This window comes from Orycteropus afer, unplaced genomic scaffold (assembly GCF_000298275.1).
Source record: "Orycteropus afer afer isolate SDZICR_OR568_19922 unplaced genomic scaffold, OryAfe1.0 scaffold00323, whole genome shotgun sequence".
Lineage (NCBI taxonomy): Eukaryota > Metazoa > Chordata > Mammalia > Tubulidentata > Orycteropodidae > Orycteropus > Orycteropus afer.
In genome coordinates, this window is record NW_006921910.1 from 3,344,279 (window position 1) to 3,362,167 (window position 17,889).

At 44.0% G+C, this 17,889-nt stretch overlaps 1 protein-coding gene across 1 annotated transcript; it reads left to right on the forward strand.

Annotated features, from left to right (window-relative positions):
• The first annotated feature begins 2,533 nt into the window (after nt 1-2,533).
• PHF7 (PHD finger protein 7) lies at nt 2,534-12,781 on the forward strand. Its single transcript, XM_007952088.2, has 10 exons — nt 2,534-2,577; nt 3,295-3,347; nt 3,970-4,061; nt 9,062-9,163; nt 9,615-9,739; nt 10,183-10,342; nt 10,922-11,028; nt 11,671-11,787; nt 12,214-12,338; nt 12,549-12,781. Exons 1-10 carry the CDS (start codon nt 2,534-2,536, stop codon nt 12,779-12,781), a joined length of 1,158 nt encoding a protein of 385 aa, XP_007950279.1.
• Nucleotides 12,782-17,889: the final 5,108 nt, after the last annotated feature.

The window sequence follows — 17,889 nt, forward strand, 5'->3', positions numbered from 1 at the left end:
CTTCCCGCGGCGCGACCCCTCAGCGCCATGTCCAGGCCCTCCCCACCCACCACCGCCCCCGCCGGGAGCCCCTACTGCCCCCGGGGCCCCTCACCCCACACAGACAATGGGTCCTGTTGTGTCATCCGCCCGCGCCGGCGGTACTACGTCACCACGGCGCGACGGTCTTCCGCCCCGCCTACGGGTTCGTCATCCCCCAGCCCGATCCCTGCAACAAGCCAGAGCTCAGAGGCGGGCACGCTCCCGGACGAAGACTGGGCGGGACGCAGGGCTGGGGGCGGGGCAGGGCGAGAGAAAAGGGTTGGGAAATGGTGGCGCGAGGCTGTTGGCGCGCGGCCGTTAGCGCGCGGCCGTTAGCGGTCCCGATTTGCCAACGGTCACCGTCACCCTCGTCCCCGACGCTGCAGTCCCCGTGTGTCGCAGTCCGCGTGACGTGGCCCCCGTTAGCGCGCTCGCCTCATTCGCCGGCGCAGTCACCGCGCGGGGCGGCCGCCCGTGAGGTAGCTACCACGGCTTGTGACAACGAATAAAGCTCCCGGACAGCGGCGCCCTCAGCGACAGCTGGGCCGGCGGCCCGGGCCGGGAGCGGCGGCCCGTGCGCTACCGTGAGGAGGGAGCGGAGGAGGCGACCTCCGGCCCGGCACGAGAGGCCCGGCAGGCAAGACATGAGCCTGGTCTGACATCCGCGGAATGCTCCTTGAGCCCCTTCTACGGCTGTTACCTCCGGGGGACCGTTGTGGCCACACCGACACATATTTTCCAAATAGATCACTGTTTATTACTCTGGCGGCAGCGGGACCGAACACGTTTATTTTTTTCTTTTTAATTTTCTCAACAAGCATTTCTCAATCCAGCGTTTATCTAGTGAAACAACTTGGTAACTTTCAAAGGAGCATCCGTCCGGTTAGGAAATAAGGAGTGAGCAGCAGCTTGTGGGAGCCAGCATTTGCAACGTCCCAGCGCAAAAGTGTTGAAGATCGTCCCATCTTGTAACCACCAGTGTGCACAGAATCCTACAAAAGGAACGTTTTGGTCCAGCGATGCAAAGAACTGAAGTGTCAAGGTTTTGTTTCTATAGCTAGATGGCCGCGATGTGTCCGCAACTCGAACTGCGCAGTAGTCAGCCTGGGGATGGCGTAGTTAGCGCACGTCCTTCTCGCTCTTTTTCCAACCTGTTGGGAAAAAAGCGCCAACATCATTACTTCTGCAACTCATAGGCTGGGAGAGAAGATTGAACAAACACAAAGAAAGGAAGAGTAGCGTAGCCTTGGTTTTCTGAGCGACTGATTGTCTTAGCAGTTGTATTCGTACGGTTGAAATAGTTGAAAGTCCCTGAAGATATTCATGTTCTTAGCCCTGATCTGAGGACATGGACACTGGAGTGTATGCCTCTAGAATGATCTAATTCACTCAGCTCTTCTAAGAAATACTGGGCTACATAGAGTCCTTCCTTCCTAGGAGTGGATTTAGCCAGTGGCTGTGTTGGCGTAGTACCTAAGGCATTTGACTGCTAACCAGAAGGCTGGCAGTTCAAACCCACCAGCCACTCCTCAGAAGGGAGGTTGGGCAATCTACTGTAATGATACCGCCTCGGAAACCCACGGAGGGGTCGCTTTGAGGCGGGTCCCACTGAATGGCAATGCTTGGTTGGTTAGTTTGTGTTTCTCACTAGGGGGAGTGCTTGGTTTGTTGTTGTAGCTTGCCTTGGTCAGCCCAAATCTCACAGGCTCTTGTTCCTAGGGAAGAGCTACCTTATTCAATTTGTACTGGGTAGAATAAAGGCACCCATACTTGGGGGCAAAAGTAGCCTTTATTTCCTGGATGCCACTTCATGCATTTAGTGGGTAGAGATAACCACTTAGCCCAATCAAGCAATGGTACCAAGTTCTTAGTTGTTGTTGTCACGTGCCGTCGAGTCGGCCCCGACTCATAGCGACCCCTCCTTGGGTTTCTGAGGCAGTATCGCTACAGAAGTAGGATTGCCCAACCTTCCTTCTGAGGAGTGGCTGGTGAGTTTGAACCGCCAGCCATCTGGTTAGCAGGCAAGTGACTTAGCCACTATGCTACCAGAGCTCCCTTAGTACTCTCTACTATCCCAATTCTGCTGTCAAATAGCAGTATGACATAATTAACGTTGGACTCTGGAGCCAGGCTACTTGGGTTCAAATATATATCACTTACCATGACCTTGGACAAGATAATTCTCTGTGTCTCATTTCCTTATCTTAAAAATGGAGGTAATAATGGCACCTACTGCATAGGATTTTTGTGAGCTAGCACATGTAAAGCACCTAGAGCAGTTTTGGGCATGATTTAAGTTATTGGCTGTGATGAGCATTGGTACTGGATCCTTCAGTCTATCACTTGGGGTGGGAGGAGAAGTGCACCTTTGCTTTGATCCTGTAGAACTTGAGATCTCATCAAATGTGGAATTAAATTGCTGACTAAACTTTGCTTATATTTATAGCTGGAAGAACCTGTATTGTAACAAAACTGTAGAAGAATTCAAGATAGGAAAGAGAGGCAGCAACGAATGAAGACTAAAAGAGAAAAGAAGAAGGAACACCAAAGATTGAGGTAGAGAAGGTGATGTAAGGGAGTTTGGGAGAAATTGTCCAATGGCCTGTAGTATAGCCTGTACTTTTTGCCCTCTTTGGCTTGGTGTTGAGGGCTAGAGTTGGGCAGTGTAAAGGCATCTTCAGGTGACCCTACAAGCTCTCTCCCCAGGGCTGTCCCTACTAGCAAAATGCTAGTTCCACAGCCCTATGGCCTATGTTCATATCCTTGTTCTGACACATGCTAACTATGTGACCTGGAACAAGTTACTTCATTTCTGGAAAATTGCATAATAATTGAACCCACTTTTTTATTTTGTAGATTCACTGAGTTAACACATGTAAAATGTTGAGGAAAATGCCTAATGAATAGGGCATACTCAATCAAGATGAACTATTTTTAGTATGCTTTGTGAAGCTGATATAACCTAAGATTTGGAGTACATGGCAGAAGAAGCACTACAAGAGGAAAAGGGGGTTTTCTCTTTCATTCAGTCAACGGAATTGAGTAACTACAGGGACTGGGGACTGAGAGATGGTTATGATCTGGTCCTTTAGTGGGAATGTTTTGTGCTTTCAAAAAATAAGAACTATGAAAAGAAACTGATATCATAGCCTTCAGATGTTTTGGTCCTTCATCAGACCCATGCATGGCATTTTGAAGGAAATATTACAAAGGGGGGGGGTAGTCAACAAGGTCCACAAAGATTACCTTGTACATCTCCCTTCTCTTGTATAGAAAATCTGCCAAGACTAAGAGGGTAACCCGGAGGAAGCCATCTTCAGGGCCTGGTAAGAAGGACTGGAGGCTCTGATCAACCATTGCCTCCCAACCTCAGCAAAGAGGGCACTTGTGTAGGGCAGCACACTTAACTTCTCTCACTGTCAACCCCATTTCCTTCCCAGATTCTCCAAGATCCTCAAGAAGTTGGGGTCTATAATTTTTTAAATTTTATCTCCAAAGTTCAAGAAACAAGTTAATTGAAATAAAGCTGTTGTTGTTGTTATGTGCCTTTGAGTCAGATCCATTTCATAGCAACTCCTCTTTGGGTTTCTGAGGCAGTATCACTACGATAGATTGCCCAACCTTCCTTCCAAGGAGTGGCTGTTGGGTTTGAACCGCCAGCCTTCTGGTTAGCAGTCAGGTGCCTTAGGCATGACACTACCAGCTTGAGACAAAAAATATGAAGTGAATAGTTGCAGCCAACTCCTTCAGTGTGACCAAAATTATATAAAACTCTAACTCACAAGTAACACCTCCTCCCAACCTCGATACCTTACCAAAATGAACCTCTTTCCAGCACTCTGTTTCTTCCTGTACTTAGAGAGATGGTTATGCTCCCACTCTACTCTTCCATTCTAATGGTCAACTTGAGTCAAACCAAGAGTTAATTCTTAACATACTTTCTTCCAGTATGTCAGCTATGCCTTCAAGAACCTGGCGATCCTGAAAAATTAGGAGAATTTCTTCAGAAAGACAATCTCAGCGTGCATTATTTCTGTCTTGTGAGTACAAGGTCTCCTTTGCTTTGAATGTCCTCTGGCTTTTGCTATACGATTTATTCTCTGTTTTTGCATCTGACCTCAGATTCATTCCCCTGTTTCATCTGTTTTTAAAATAGCTTTTTTGTTTGTTTGTTTTCAGTCTAGGTTTGTGAAAGTAATATATGTACCTGGTAAAATATGTCAAAGAAATATATGTGCTGGGTATAAAATCCTGACAATATAAAATATGTACAAAAAAAGTAAGTCTCCTCTCAAACAATGTTCTCAGTCCTTCTCCCTCCCTGCAGAAGCAACAACAGTTTATTGAGAAACTGTCCTTCCAGTTATTTTTTCTCCAATGCTCTTTATTCATTAGGTATCATTTACCTAGTAAAATGCACCTATTTTAAGTGTATAATTTGATGAATTTTGATAAATGTATTCCTATATAACTACCACCTCAATCAAAATAAATATTTCCATGCCCCAGAAAGTTCTCTCAATTCCTTCTAGTCAAATTCCCTCAAGATAATCACTGTTCTGATCTATATCACCATAGGTTACTTCTGTCTTTACTTCATGTAGATGGAATCATACAGTGTGTACTCTTTTTTGTCTGGCTTCTTTCTCTCAATGTACTGATGTTGAGATTCATGTTGTTGCGAGTGTCAAATCTTGAGTGTTTTTATTTTCCAGCAGTATTTTGTTATGTGACTATATCACAATTTGCTTATTTATGCACATGTTGATGGACATTTGAATTGTTTCCATTTGGGGGCTATTATGAATAAAGCTGCTATGAACATTCATGTACAAGTCTTTTTATAGATAGAACTGTGTTTGCACTTCCCTTGCGTAAATACCTAAGAGTGGAATTACTGGTTTTATTACAGAGTAGAACTGCCCCATAGTATTTCCAGGGCTGTAATTTTTACAGAAGCAGACTGCTACATCTTTCTCCCATGAAGTGGCTGGTGAGTTTGAAATGCCAACCTTTTGCTTAGCAGCTGAGTTCTTAACCACTATGCCACCAGCAGTCCTTGGTTGTATGGTAACTATATGTTTATATAAAATTGCCAAATCATTTTCCAAAGAAGTTGTATGAGTTTACACTCCCACCAGCATTCCAGTTGCACAATATTCTTGCCAAAACTTAGTATTGTCAGTTTTTTCCATTTTAGCCATTCTGCTGGGTGTGTACTGATATCTCGTTGTGGTTTTAATTTTCATTTTTCTGATGACTAAAGATGTTGGGCTTCTTCTCGTGCACTCATTGGTCATTCACATATTTTGTTTTGTGGTGCATCTATACAAAGATTTTGCCCATTTTAAAAATTGGATTGTTATTGAGTTATAAGAGTTCTTTACATATTCTGGATATAAAATCTTTTTCAGATATGTATGTATTGTGAGTATTTCCTCACACTCTGTGACTTGCCTTTTGATTTTCTTAATGATATCTTTCAAAGAAGAAAAGTTGTAACATTTTGATGAAATCCAGTTTATCAATTGTTTCTTTTATGGGTAGCATTTTCTGTGTCCCAAGAAATCTTTGCCTACCAATTGAAAGACATTGGTGCCTTTGTCAAAAATAAATTGACCATTTATCTGTAGATCTATTTCTGGTTGATCTATTTTATGTCACTGACTTATGTGTCTATCCTTACACCAATACCACATTATCTTGATTATTATAGCTTTATATTATCTTGAAATTAAGTACTGTAAGTTCTTCAAAATTTACCAAGATTGTTTTGGCTACTAGGTTCTTCTCTTTTCCGTGTAAAATTTATATTAAGCTTGCCAATTTTTCTTTAAAAATTGCTACTGGAATTGTACTTGTATTGGATTTATAGATTAATTTAGGAAAAATTGACAAATAATATAGAATCTTCTAATCCATGAACATAGTACATCTCTTTATTTATTTTAGTTTTTTAACATTTAATGTCAGGAATATTTTATAGTTTTAATGAGGAGGTCTTACACATCTTTTGTGAAATATATCTCTAAATATTTTGTGGTTCTTATGCTATTGTAAATAATTTTTCTAAATTTCATTTTCCAGTTAATTGTTGCGGATACATAGGAGTGTAATTAATTTTTAAATATTGACTTAGTATTCTTCAATCTTGCTAAATTCACTAATTAGTTCAGTAGTTTTGTTTTTTGATAAGTGCTCTAATATTTTCTGTGTACACCATCATGTCATGTGTGAATAAAGACAGTTCTACTTCTTCTCTTCCAATCTTTATGTCTTTTATTTTTTAATTTTTGCCTTATTGCATAACATTATTCAACCTAATGTTGGGTAGAAACAGTGTGAGTGAATATCCTTGTCTTGTTCCCAGCATCAGCATCCAGTTTTACATTATTAAATATGATGTTAGCTGTAGGGTTTCTGTAGATACCTTCCGATTGAGGAAGTTTCCTTTTATTCCTACTTTGTTGAAGGTATAATCAATATGTGTTGAATTTTGTCAACTGCATTTTCTTCATCTAATGTAGAAAACATGAATAAACATCCTTGTAGAAAGCATGAATAATAGATGCAGAAAATGCAGTTGACAAAATTCAACACGGGAGCTCTGGTGTCTAGTGCCTAAGGCATTTGACTACTAACCAGAAAGCTAGCAGTTCAAACCCACCAGCTATTCCTCGGAAGGAAGGCTAGGCAATCTTCTTCTGTAATGATACCACCTCGGAAACCCAAGGAGGGATCTCTATGACTCGGATCTGACTCGACAGCAGTGAGTTTGGTTTGTTTTTATTGTGATAATAGTGATTTTTTTTCCTTTTTTTTGTTAATGTGGTTCATTGCATTGATTGAGTTATTTTATGTTAAACTAACCTTGCATTCCTGTTACAGACCCCATTTGGTGATGATTTATTATCCTTTTTAGATGGTTCTGGATTGAATTTGCTGATATTTTGCTTTATTTTAGCGTCTATGTGCATGAGAAAGACTGGTGTGTAATTTTCCTGTCCAATGAATCCTATCAGGTTTTGGTGTCAGGACTTTGTTAATTCTGATTCATTAAAGCACATGCATTTTTAACATAAAAATAAACATACTCTGCTCAGTGTTTTGTATCTTGCTTTTTTTCATATAATATATTTTGGGGGAGCTTTCCATATAGAACATACTAGCTCTAGGTTGTTTATCTTGTTTGTTTGTTTGTTTGTTTTAATAGCTAATTTCTATTCCATGGGGGCAATTCTACTGTGTCATATAGGGTCATTATAAGTCAGAATTGACTCAATGGCAATAGGGTTTTATTTTATTTTATTTGGTATGAGAGTGCCAAAACCAAACCCCTATTAAAAAACATTTAGATTGTTTGTAATATTTCATTACTGATTTTTCTGTTTATAGAAATAATACATGCTCCTTGTAGAAAACATGAGTAGTACTTAAAAGTATAAAGAAAACAGAAGTCATTCACATAATCTTAAAACCTTGAGATAATCAGTGTTAAAGCATATATTTTATATGTTTAAAACATAATTGGGAACATATAACTGTAATCCCACTGACCTCAAAGTCACCCAGCCTTTAGGGTCACCTTTTCTGTAGTGTTAAGATCTAATAACTAAGCCCCCATTTCCCATTTCCCATGATGACTGCAGGAAGTCCAGCACCCTCCCCAATATCTGAGAACATTCTTGGGAAGTGGGTGCTGACTTTTTACCGTTGTGTAACCAGTTTAGCTCCTTTGTCCTTGATTTCTCATTTCAGAGTCTACTTTGGAGGTACTTTAGAAACAAAAGACCCTTTAAAGGATGTTTTTAAACACAAGTGCAACTCCTCCCCATCTCGTATAATGCAAATTGGCTATGGTTAGGAGATTGTGTTTCTTTTCCTATAGAAAGTATACCCTGAGAAGAGTGTTCAGTCCTGGGGGGTAGTATGGCAGGAGGGGCGAGCCTTGTGGGTGTTCCATGGGCCTATATATATGAATGCCCTGCTACCTCCTCACTGTATGACCCCAGCTGAGTCACTTACCCTTGTGGCACTTCAGCCTTAGATCTGAGGATCTTACAATAGGATCCTCAATACTCAAAACCAAACTCACAGCCCTCGAGTAGATCTGACTCATAGAGACCCCTCCTTGGGTTTCCAAGGCAGTATCACTACAGATGTAGATTGTCTGATCTTCCCTCCAAGGAGTGGCTGGTGGGTTTGAACCACCAGCCTCTGGTTAGCATTCAAGTGCCTTAGGCACTACACCACTAGACCTGCCAGGATCCTTGTAGCATCTGTATTACTGGATTGTAGTGAGTATAACTTGAGTCAATACACAGGGAACATTTTCTCCAAAGTGCTCAACACACAAGTAAACAAGAGGGACATAGCACAGAGGTAGGTCAGAGCCCAGGATCTGGAGCTCTGGCGTTGAGCAGGTGACATCATCACCCCCATAAAATGAGATGATAATACAGTGAAATGTGTGAGAGCCAGAACTCCATGGAATTGCCTTGATTTCCTGCATCTTGCAAGTTTTCTGCCTTTGACAGAGTGCAGTCACACCACTTTTCTATTGCTTTCTACTGTTGTGGTGGTGGTGTTATGTGCCATTGAGTCAGACCCGACTCATAGTGACCCCCTCCTTGGGTTTCCAAGGTAGTATCACTATGGAAGTAGATTGCCCAACCTCCTGAGAAGTTAGCAGTCAAGTACCTTGGGCACTACACTACCAGAGCTCTCTATTAGTGGAAAATATTTGAGTTTTCCTTCTCAGGTGGATTTCCACCCTACACAGCTTTTAGCTTTTGCAGGTTTTACTCTAGAACCAACCTCCTGTGATTGTTACAAGGATGAAATGAGTTAAAATTTGAAAAACCCTTAAAAGAGTACCCAAAACATATGTGAGCCTTTGTTAAAGAAGTGACACTCTAAACACAGTATGTATTCCACCAAGCTCAGTTTCTTAGCTCTCTGCTTACCCTGATGTCCTCCACACCCTACTGCACTGTGTCACTGATCATCGATGTTGACAGCCTGGTTCTGCTGCCCCCAGATCCTATCTAGCAAGCTGCCTCAGAGAGGCCAGTCCAACAGAGGCTTCCACGGATTCCTGCCTGAAGACATCAAAAAAGAGGCAGCCCGGGCTTCTAGGAAGGTTAGAATCCCCTGAAATGGGGGACTTGGGATAGGTCGGGTTTTCTCTGCCTCTTCTGACACCTCCCTTGTCATCCTGTTTCTGTTCTTTCCCTGTTGTTGTTGTGTGCCATCGAGTCGGCCCTGACTCATAAGCCACCCCCTCCTTGGGTTTCTGAGGCAGTATCACTACGAAAGTAGATTGCCCAACCAAGACTACTTGGATTTCCCAAGTGGTCCTTCCTTTAAATTCCATACTTAGTGGCCTAAATGAGGAAAGGGAGCAACCCCTGGAGCAAACAAAAGATAATTCTGTGCTCTTTGAAGCTCAGTGCCAGGAGCCCTAGCACTTTCAGGACCACTGAGGAAAGGAAATGGCTGTTGTTTCCCAGGATCTCCTTTCATAGAAAGATGTGCTATGGGGTGTCCGTCCTTCCTGGGGCTGTGAGCACTGTCTGAGGTCTCATTTGCAGATCTGCTTTGTGTGCAAGAGAAAGGGAGCTGCCATCAATTGCCAGAAAAATCATTGCGTCAGAAACTTCCATCTGCCTTGTGGCCAAGAAAGGGGTTGCCTTTCACAATTTTTTGGAGAGTACAAGTGAGTAAGAAAGGAGGAAAGTTGAGCCATCTGTTTTTCAACTTGCTGTTTAGCCATTCGTTGAAATCAGAGTTCGTTCCCACAGGCCTGTTTTGATTTACCAGTGAGTCTGTCCGTCTACTGAGTGGGAAACGGTGTCTTAACTTGGACATTTCACAGGGGTTACTTTTTGCTTCCCATCCCCTCCTTAAATTACAAACAGCTGGGGTTCTTAGACAGCTGCTCAGAACTAAGTGGGGCTTTCAGGAACAGGAGCCCAGGGGCTTTGCTCCGTGGGAGAGCAGCTGCGAGAAGGCCTGTGGCCATTCTGTACCCTTGCTTCCTGTCCATGAGGGTGGATGTTCCCTGGGCACTGCCTGGGTGGTTGAATGCCCTTCCTAGGCCAGGTCCCTGGAAAACTGTCAGCGACCAATCAGAAACTAAGTCTGTCTCCTCTGTTGCAGATCATTTTGCGGAAAACACCGCCCAACACAGGACATCCAAGGGGGGAAGGTGGGGGAGGAAAGCTGCATCTTGTGTTGTGAAGACTTATCCCGAGCAAGTGTTGAAAACATTCAGAGCCCGTGTTGTAGTCAGACCATCTACCACCGCAAGTGCATACAGGTCAGGCTCTCTTGACCCTCGCAACCTTCCACAATTGCTCTGGTTCTCTGCCTGGAACCACAACACCCGGGAAGAGCACAGGCATATCCCAGCTTCAGCGCTCCCTTCCGGAGGCCTGAATGCAGGCTGGTTCCATCCAGGCTGAAAGAGGAAACTCAGGCCAGCCTCTGGTCATCATTGGTCTGTACGACCTCATCCATGATAAGATTTAGACTGAGCAAAAGCCTCAGGATTGCTAAAGAGGCTCATCTTAGGCTGAGTCAGTAGCCTCAAAGTCACCCTTTCTTCCTGGGATGATCCCTTCTGGATCAGAAGAACTGCCAAGCTCCGTGGGTAGAGATGACAGTTGAGGCTTACCTGGGAACTCTCTCGAAAGCATTTTGGTCCCGGGTCTGACACCCAAATTTGTAGCTCTCGTGCCTGGCCCACCTCAACTCCTCCCCCCAGAACCCCTAGCCAGCTCTCACCTTTCCTGTTTCACCCGTTAGTGTGCTCTTTGTGAGATGTGGATGGGGGTAGAAAGAAGGTGGTCAAAGGCAGTATTTACAAAGACAACACTTTCCCATGTTTCTCTTACAGAAATATGCCCACACGTCAGCAAAACATTTCTTCAAATGTCCACAATGTAACAATCGAGAAGAGTTTCCTCAAGAAATGCTAAGAATGGGAATTCATATTCCAGACAGGTAGTAGAAACACACTGTCACAGGAATTGAGCCAGGGCGTAGGTTGCCTAGATTTCTAGAGATGAAGTGAGTGTGAGGGTAGTTCAGAAAATGAAAAAGTAGCTGCTGCTGTTGTTGTCAGGTACTGTCAAGTCGATTCTGGTAGGACAGAACAGAATTGTCACATAGGGGTCCCTCTACAGAAACAGACTACCACCACATCTTTCTCCTGCAGAGTGGCTGGTGGGTTTGAACCATTGACCTTAGATTTAACAGCTGAGCACTTAACCACTGCACCACCAGGGCTGCTTGGTCTTAGCAAGGCATTGAAATACAGTGAAAAGGGAAGGGGTGGTGGGAGTGCTTTTCAATTATCAAAATAAAAGGAAGGGGAAAGGGGGCTCTGAAAAGGGTACTTTGGGAATCAGGATTCCCTGGAAGGTTGGGTTCTTGGATCTGGGGTGGAACTAAAGAACTCCCAGGTTTCATTCATCCTCCACTGCCATCACCCACCCTTGTTGAAAGTGGTCTGGTGGCCTATGTTGAGCTCTTTGTTTGCTGTGCTTAGCTTTAGTTCTTGATGGTTCTTCCCATGTGGATAAATGGATGAAGATTCACCATCGATGCTGTGTCACTTACTTGCTGTTTCTCCTCCCACTGCAGAGATGCTGCCTGGGAACTTGAGCCAGGGGCCTTCTCGGAGCTGTATCAGCGCTATCAGCATTGTGATGCCCCCACGTGTTTGTACGAACAAGGCAGAGACAGCTTTGAGGACGAAGGGTAGGGAAGGGGTCCCGGCTAAGAAAGAACTCTGATTGTCACCATCTTAGAATAAGACCCTGGCACAGTTATTAGGAGCAAGACATGTACTTCCGCCTGCATACCTCATGGTGAACAAAGTTGCTAAGTCGCATTCTTGACCAGCCCCTGACTCACTCATGTGCAGGTGAATACGTATCGCTCTGCAGAGTCTGCTTCTCCTTGTGCCCCATGGAGAGACACTTGGGGCCAATTCCTTTCCAAACCTACATGTCAGGCAGCAGACCCTGAGATCGGCACTGAGTCTCTCCAAGCCACACATACCTGATGAGTAAAATGTACAGCAGAAATGCCAGGGAGCCCTTAGCACAGGCCTAACCCAGAGCAAACATCCCAAGTGGTGGCGCTCTATTTGCTGGCACAACTCTTCCTTGGCTCTTCCTGTAGGAGGTGGTGCCTCATTCTGTGTGCTACGTGCGGATCCCATGGAACCCATAGGGATTGCTCCTCTCTTAGATCCAACAACAAGAAATGGGAGTGTGAAGAGTGTGCACCTTCTTTTTTAGCCACAGGTGGGACTGGAGGGATGGACTGATCTGGAGAAGTGGGTGGAGGGGAGAGGTAATGGTGCCTGGGAAAGGAGGAAGGCGTGCCACCAGAGGGGGCTTTTTTTTCCCCCAAAAAAACTTTAGAGTTTTGAAAAGCAAGTCCCTAAGGGGGGTTGGGTGGCTGGAGAACCTGCACCTAGGAAGAGCATTCCTCTTCCACTGCTCCCTCCGCAGACTACACACCTGAAAACTCAAGTGACATCCCCTGCTGCAGCAGCAACTTCTACCCCGAGGAGCACTTCTGCAGAGACACAGGCCAGGAAGAGAATCCGGGCCCTTCTTGGACTGATTGGCCAGCACCTTCCTTATTAGAAAATCCAGAATCCTCTGGCAGCAGAAGGAGCCGCTCTTGCCAGTCCAAGGGTGTCAAGATCACTGAGTGCTACAAAAAAAGTAGCAGCTTCTGAATTGTCACTGCCACGCACAATTGAGTTGAAGTTTCACACCTCTATTGGGTTTGGAGGAGGAAGCGCTTTGGGGCTGTGAGACAAGGGAAGGAGGCCAACAGTGAGACCTGGAACCAAAGGAAGAGAAGTCCGGGAATCATGAGCCCAGATACCCACACCAGAACGTGTTTGTGGCTATGAGAGCACCTCCGCTCCTTCTCCCTGATTCCCAGATGACCCCATTCTTCTCTTCCTCCACCAAGATTCTTCCACCTTAATCTGGTTCTCTTTTGTCTCTTCTTCTTTCACCTACGTTTACTATTATGCAAATAAAGTTTTTCTCTCCACGTTTGTTATTATGCAAATAAAGTTTTTCTCCCCACGGGTGTCCTCTTACAAATTCATTCTGGAATTTGTCTAGCATACTAAGGAATCTGAAGGGTAGAGTTAGGGAATAGAAAAACATCCTTCTAATCTGTAAAATTCAGTGAATTAAATTGAGAACTTTCACCGAAAAACATAGACATATTTCTTTGAGAGGAAAGCAGTTTGCAGGGAAATGAGCTTTACAGGGACAGAGATTTTGATCACTGTGTGAACAAATATGGGGTTCTCACCAGGGAAGTGAGCTAGTAGAGAAGTCCATACTGGACTGAGACCAGGCCATGACTGCAAAGCTTGGGGTCCTGGGCTCCACAGGCCTGCACTGCCTGCTCAAGTGGCATGCAACGAACTCCATTCGCTCCTGGCTGGTGTGCTCTTTAGTGCATCTCCACAGCATGAATGTGCCGCCCCAACCTTTGCTGTCTGTAGCTGGGGCATCCCCACCTAGGGGGAGGGAGAATGTCCAGAGTGTAACCACGAATATGCATGCTAAGACATTTCACATAGGCAAGGCAGTTTAGAAGGGAATCTGGCAGAAGGCCAAGAGAGACACTGAACGAACCCGACCTCATATATTTTTTTACATGCAAAAATACAACCTTATTGTTGAGAATATACGCAGCAAAACATACACTGACAAAACAGTTTCTACATGGACAATTCAGTGACATTGATTACATTCTTCAAGTTGTGCAACCAGCCTCACCCTCTTCTTCCGAACTCTTCCTTCCATTAACATAAACTCACTGCCTCCTAAGGTTCCAACCTAATCTTTCAAGTTGATCCCATGTAGATCTTAAAAGAGCACACTGTTCAAGGCAGACCTACTTTACTAGCGAAACTAGGCCGTTGTTTGGTTTTAAGAAGACTTCAGGAAATGTTTTGGATTTAAGGGTCAGAAACTATCTCAGGCCAATTGTTTTATAGACTCATCTAGTCTCCAAGGCACCAGAAAATTTGTAGTTCATAAGAATTTGAAATTCTGTTTTGCATTTTCTACCTTTTGATCAAGATTCTTCTATAGAATCTTTGACCAAAACATTCAATAATGGTAGCCAAGCACCATTACTTCTGGTCTCTTGGCAAAGAAGGCAGTTGTTCACAGAAGCAGTTATAGCACATTTAATTTCTTGTTCCTAACTCTCCTTTAAAAGAAGTCTATTTGTACACTACTCAACTATGAGTCAGGTCCGACTCGATGACATATAACAAGTCTAAGAAACACCACCTTAGCTCAAAGTAATGGCTCCCTAAAAGTGGCTTCTTAATTCCAGCTGCAGTGATGGGAGATGGGGCTTGTGGTTGGAGGGGAAGGGTGGTTTTGTTACCCAAACACTCAGCTACCTTATGTCTGTGTACAATTGGCCTCATGGGTACCTACTTAACTAGCTGGACAGGGCACACACATGCCCCATTAACCATGTCTCTCTCTTTATACCTTTACTCCCCATTGATATCAACAGCCACTGCCATCCATGTAGGCTGGAAAATTCAACTTTGAAATTTTCTGTTCTTCATCCGGGCATAATTAGCCATTCTCCATTGAATAACCGGAGGCTTTTTCTTTTCCCCTTTTTAAATAAACTTGTTATTTTAGAATACTTTTAGATTTATAGAAAAACTACAAAGATAGTACAGAATCTCATATGCCCCACATCCAGTTTTTCCCCTTTTATTAACAGCTTACATTAATATGGTACATTTGTCACAATCAATGAACCAGCAATGATACATTACCATTTCTACCGTAGGGAGTTTCAGTGGTGCAATGTCTAAGGCATCGGACTACTAACCAGAAGGTTGATGGTTGAAAGCCACCAGCTGTGACATGGAAGGAAGAGGGGGCAATCTACTTTGTAAAGATTTCTTGCCTTGGAAACCCAATGGGGGTCTCTATAAATTAGAATTGACTTGATGGCAGTGAGGCTTTTTTTTTTTTTTTTTTTAATCTCTATTCAGACTTCCTTTGTTTTTACCTAATATCCTTCCCCTCACCCCCTGGGAGATCCTATCCGGGATACTTATGTCACAGTTAGTCACATGTCTAGGCTTCTCTTGGCTGAGTTTGTTTTTCATATTTTCCTTATTTTTGATGCCCTTGATAGTTTTGAGCAGATCCGACTCAATGGCAGTGAGGGAGTGAGGGAGTCAGGTATTACGTAGACTATCCCTCAATTGGGATTTGTCTGTTGTTTTTCTCATGATTAGACTGGGGCCATGGGTTTTGGGGAGGAAAATCACACATGGAAAGTGCCATTCTCATCCCATTTTGTTGAGAGTTCATGCTACCAACATGCTGTCAGCTACCAACATGACTTATCACTGTTGATGTTGACCTTGGTCACCTGGCTCAGTTTCTGTTTTTGCCCCTTCCCATATTGTACTCTCTGGAAGGAAGTCACTACACACAGCCCATGCTGAAGGAGTGGGATGTTACGCTCCTCCCTCCTTGAGGACAAAGCATCAACATAAGCCATTTGGAATTCTTCTGCATGGAGATTGCTCTATTCTCACCTATTTATTTATTCATTCAATCATTTATTTAATTAGGACAGACTCATGAATTTCTTTATTCTTTGGGCTACAGTTCAATAGTACACTATTTATTTATTTAACTCAAATTTTCCCAGTTTTGCACACAGAAACACCTGTGTCCTTGTTGCATAACCCCATCATTGTGTGTTTTGCTTTGTTTTGTTTTCTGTGTACTTCCTTGTTTTCTGGCACTGCAGTGTTGTTCCCCAGGCTTGTCTTGTTTATTTTAAAGAACTGTTTTCACAATTGATGAGTCTATTTCATTAATTCATTACTATTTCATAACTTAGGACCTAGAACGCATAGTTTACTTGGGGAAGGTGGAAATAGATGTTAAATAAAATTCCCCAATGATCTCTTCTCCTTCCTGTAGCTCTTACTTGGTAAGAACCACAATCTAGGGACAGAAACCTCAGAACCTCCTTCTGAACCACTGCCCCCCTTTGCCCAACAACCATCCTTCTTGTCAATGTGACTGTTTTCATATGTTCGCTTTCCTCTCCACCCCCATTGCCTGGGCCCATTGCAGACCCTTGTGCCTCACAGCACTGCAACAAAAGCCTTCTCTGTGTGTGATTTCCTTGGTCCACCGGCTTTGCTACTCTGTCTATGTGTCTTCCTTCTGCCAATTAACATAAAACATCTGTTAGCTCTTTGCTTAGGAATCTGTGATGGCTCCCGCTGAGACTGGCATACAAAGCCTTCCATAAATATAGCCCTGCACAGCTGCATCTCCCAGTACCCCACCCGTGGGCCCTCTGGAATACTGGCCCTTGGGTGTGGGGTCCTGGCCTAGAGAGCCCTAACTTCTACCCCCAGCCTGTTGGACCCAACACAAGGGCCATCTCTTTATTCGCAGGCAGTCTCTCACCAGCCTCTGCAGGTACCCCTATTGAAGCCTGTGTCACTTTCTGTCTGTCCTATAGTTGTGCATCTGTCTCTCCCACTAAATTGGAAGCCCATTGAAGGCAGGAACTTGTCTCTCTTTATTCATCCTTTTACCCCTCCTCGTGCCTGGAGGGTAACAATGCGTTCAGGGGCAGTTTGGTGTGTGCTGAATTTGATGGGTGGGTTCATACTCCATATTCATGAGGATTTTGTTTAGCTGTCAAACACCAGAGGGCACTGTTAGCATGTGGACAGAGAATATTATACAAACCTTTAGACCTAGGCTGTTGAGAATGGCTTATGAAAAGTTTGCTTCTACCTTGAGGTTTTATGTAACTCACTCACTACTGTTTAATTGTTCTAAACAATTTAATTTGTTCAAGTTTATTCATGAAGTGTGTTCTTATTGGGTTTAGATATCAGTATGAAAGCCACTAATTACACTTCCACTACAGGTCAAATTCTCAGGTAGGACTACCTTCCTCTCTCTAGGCCCAAAGTAGCCCACATAGCCCCAGCTGAGCCCCCTAAAAATAGGGACTGCCAGGTCTAAGGGGGATGGGTAATGAGATTCTGTTCCTCTTCTGCCCCACTCACCCACAATCCACTCATACACACATGCACACAGACACACATGCCCACATACATGCATGCATACACACACAACCACATGGATGCACACATGCACATATATACTGTTGTGCCCAGGTTATGAAGGAGTTGTTCGGCACGAGGAATTTGCCAACACACGGTAAAGCAAGTGCAACAAGGAAAGTTTATTAGCTAGTTCAGAACTAGGGTCCCTGCTCTCACCCACACAACAGGTTGAGCAAAAGACCCCGTGCTCTTTCATTATAACATATTTATAGAAGAATATAGGGTGGAGTAGATAATTGGTTTTTAGGACAGGGGTTTGGGAAATTGGGGGCGGGTTGGAATCCCCCGGTTTCAAAGGTGAGTGAGAGATTCTTCGGGCCAGGCGGATCTCTTTGATATGTGCATACTCCTTGTGAAATCCGGGAGGTAAGAGCCATAGGAGCCTTCAAAGGTGGGCTAGAGGCTTTTTGGAGCCATGCAGATTTCTGATAAAGGCTCTGAGGCATGGGACGTTTTAATCTCTATACTACAGGCATTAGGGCTCAGCATGGGACGTGTCAATCTCCATACTAAAGGCTTCTGGTTAAAAGATCTCTCAGGCCCCACAATACATGCATGCACACAGACATACACACACTGATGTCAGCACCTCTTGGTGGTGGTCCAGAGGCTCTCACTTCCTGTGGACAGGGCAGAAGTCACTATAAGAAGCAGCACCTCCACTG